Below are 3,188 nucleotides of genomic sequence, written 5' to 3'. Positions count from 1 at the left end.
TACTAAATTTATGCAATTTAATATCTTTGAATCTTTTCTGAGTTAGTATATTTATACAGTTTAACATTTTGTTAATCTTTTCTGAAGTAGAAGATAGAAAATTAAGTTTAAGAAAACGGTGGGGAATTATAGCCCCAGCCGCCCCCCCTTACTCCTACGCCCATGTTACAGGTTTTCCCATTCCTTATAAAGTTATTTAAATACTCAATATTGAATCTGATGTGATATAATATGGACTACAAAAATATATATTTTTATGTAGTTTATGATTTATCTAAAACAAAATACACTAATAATCAATTATGTTATAAATACTCTTATTATTCGAAAATTCTAATAGGAAAATTCTTTTTTTTTTCCAGATGTCTTGGAATAACGAGCAACTAGAGTATGGGCTTCCCTCCACCAACCCATATGGGAACTTCACGGTGGTTGATATGGCACCAAAGGAGATCCTTCACATGATTGATCCCCACTGGTACCAGTATCCCCCCTTGAATCCTCTTTGGTATGGTTTGGTTATGTTGTGGGTAGGTGTCATGGGATGTCTTGCCATCGCTGGTAACTTTGTTGTCATCTGGGTATTCATGAACACCAAGTCCCTTCGTACTCCAGCTAACTTGCTTGTGGTCAACTTGGCAATCTCAGATTTCCTAATGATGTTCTGCATGTTCCCACCCATGATGATTACCTGCTACTGGCGTTCATGGACTCTTGGTGCCTTCTTCTGCGAAGTCTATGGATTCCTGGGTTCTCTGTATGGCTGTGTCTCAATCTGGACCATGGTCTGGATCACCCTCGATCGATACAATGTTATTGTTAAGGGTGTTTCTGGAACCCCTCTTTCAAACAAAGGAGCTCTTGTGAGGATTCTTGGTACTTGGGCCGCTTCCCTTGCCTGGTGTCTTCCCCCATTCTTTGGCTGGAACCGTTATGTGCCTGAGGGTAACATGACTGCCTGTGGTACTGACTATCTTACTGAGACTGCTCTTTCTCATTCTTACCTGTGGCTCTACTCTGTCTGGGTATACTTATTCCCTCTGTTCTTCAACATCTACATGTATAGCATCATCATCAGTGCCGTTGCCAACCATGAAAAACAGATGCGTGAACAGGCCAAGAAGATGGGAGTGAAGTCTCTTAGGAGTGAAGAAAGCCAGAAGACCTCTGCTGAGTGCCGTCTTGCCAAGGTCGCCTTAATGACCGTGTCCCTGTGGTTCATTGCATGGACACCCTATTTCATCATTAACTGTACTGGTATGATGAAGAAGGAAATCGTCTCACCTTTATACACCATCTGGGGTTCTGTATTCGCTAAGGCCAACGCTGTTTACAACCCAATCATCTATGCCATCAGCCATCCCAAATACCGTGCTGCATTGGAGAAGAAGCTGCCATGTCTTGCATGTACTACTGAGCAAAATGAAACCATTAGTGAGACTACTTCTGCTGTTACCACCACCAATGAAAAACCAGAGAGTTCTTAAATAGGTTATAAAAGGTATATGGAACCTAAATTGGAATCTTAATATGATTTGTAAAATTGAAGCAATAACTAAAAACTAAAAAAAAAAAAAAAAAAAGATAGTTTCTATCATCCTAAATTATATTCTCCTTACTTACATCCCTTTATGGATCTTTGAAATTAATCTATCCAGTTAATAATGATTTGCATCCTGGAGAGTTCGTCACTTTCACATATATCATTTAATTGGAAAATTAAGAATAATCCCCTTTTGTGGAAAACTTCTCCAAAAAGTCAGTTTTCATACACATACTGCATGCCCTCTTTTCTTCGTGGATATCAAGGCCTATCCTTTCCTTTCCTTAAACATTCATACCTACAGTAGATGTCTGAAGATTACGTTAAAACATAGATTCCTTACAGTACCAGAGTATTTTAGATAAAATTGATTGAAATCATTAGTCAGTTGAATATATGCCTTAAGATAAAGAAGAATTTCAAATACGGAAGATGCATGGCATTACAATCTTTAAAACTGGCATCACTGCCAAAGGGGAAACTTACCATAACTGACAGTTAGTGTTTGAATTTTCTATGAAATTTTTCCTTCCTTAAAGTAGCTATTTATTTGTTCTTTTGCATATAATAGAGGATTTTGTATTTAAGGAGGTCTAGTGTATAAATTTTACTTTCGACTTTGTTTTGTAAAGAAAGTATCATCATTATGATTTCCTCCTATGGCTATTGACGCAAAGTATACAAAATGTTATTTACCGGACAACAAGCATTGGAATGATTACTGCTTTAATCAGTCGTTACTGAATGCTAATGTTGGCAATTAGATAAAGTTAATCATTAGGAATCGAATTCTCAATGACACACGTTTATGCATTATAGTTCTTTCACTACAAAAATATATATTTTTAAAACAGCTAGTTCCATCGTTTACTAATCAAACTATACAGGACTTTAAAATAGGATTATAAACCCTCATCAGTTGTGGAGTTGTAAGGCTAAATTCCATACAAATTTTACTAAAATAGAAAAAATTGAGACGAGTAAGTTTACTGTGAAATCTAAGCTTTCCTCAGTTCAACTTATTTGTGTCTATAAACTGAAAATGAATATTTCTGCTACATAATAAAACCAAGTTTCTGGGTGTGTGTGTGTATATATATATATATATATATATATATATATATATATATATATATATATATATATATATATATATAGATATAGATATAGATAGATAGATATATAGATAGATGAATAGATAAATAGATACATAGATAGATAGATACACAGAATGTACTGCAATCCTAAACTATATAAAGATGGTGAGAAAATTCTGATTGCGAAAGGAGTTAGACAAGGAGGCCCTATATCCCCTAAATTATTGCCAGCATGCCTAGAAGTAATCAAGTATTTAGGTTGGGAAAATGTAGAAAGTAGCATTAACGGGGAATACCTTAACAATTTAGGATTTTCAGATGACATATTTTTGCTTAGTGAATCATAGGAAGAATTACAAAAGATGATAGAAGATTTGAACAGAGAAAGCAGAAATGTAGGACTGATAATATTATGAAAACTAAGATAATGGCCAACAAAAATGCAGAAAGACTGCAAATAAGAGTTCTTGACAACCCTCTAAAGATTGGTAATTAATATACAAACTTACGACAGGCAATAAAGGTTTCCCCAGTACACGAAACCAAAA

At 35.2% G+C, this 3,188-nt stretch overlaps 1 protein-coding gene across 1 annotated transcript in view; it reads left to right on the top strand.

Moving 5' to 3' along the window:
- The window catches only part of LOC137638438 (rhodopsin-like), a 6,150-nt gene extending 3,754 nt beyond the window's left edge, over window positions 1-2,396 (top strand). Inside the window, exon 2 of the mRNA XM_068370508.1 lies at window positions 363-2,396. Within this exon, the coding sequence (XP_068226609.1) occupies window positions 363-1,487 (1,125 nt within the window). The 3' untranslated portion in view covers window positions 1,488-2,396. The remainder of the gene's footprint in view (window positions 1-362) is intronic.
- The last annotated feature ends 792 nt before the right edge of the window (window positions 2,397-3,188 follow it).

This window comes from Palaemon carinicauda, chromosome 3 (assembly GCF_036898095.1).
Source record: "Palaemon carinicauda isolate YSFRI2023 chromosome 3, ASM3689809v2, whole genome shotgun sequence".
Taxonomy (NCBI): Eukaryota; Metazoa; Arthropoda; class Malacostraca; order Decapoda; family Palaemonidae; genus Palaemon; species Palaemon carinicauda.
Note: the sequence above shows the minus strand (reverse complement) of the source record. Positions and strands in the feature narration are given on the sequence as shown.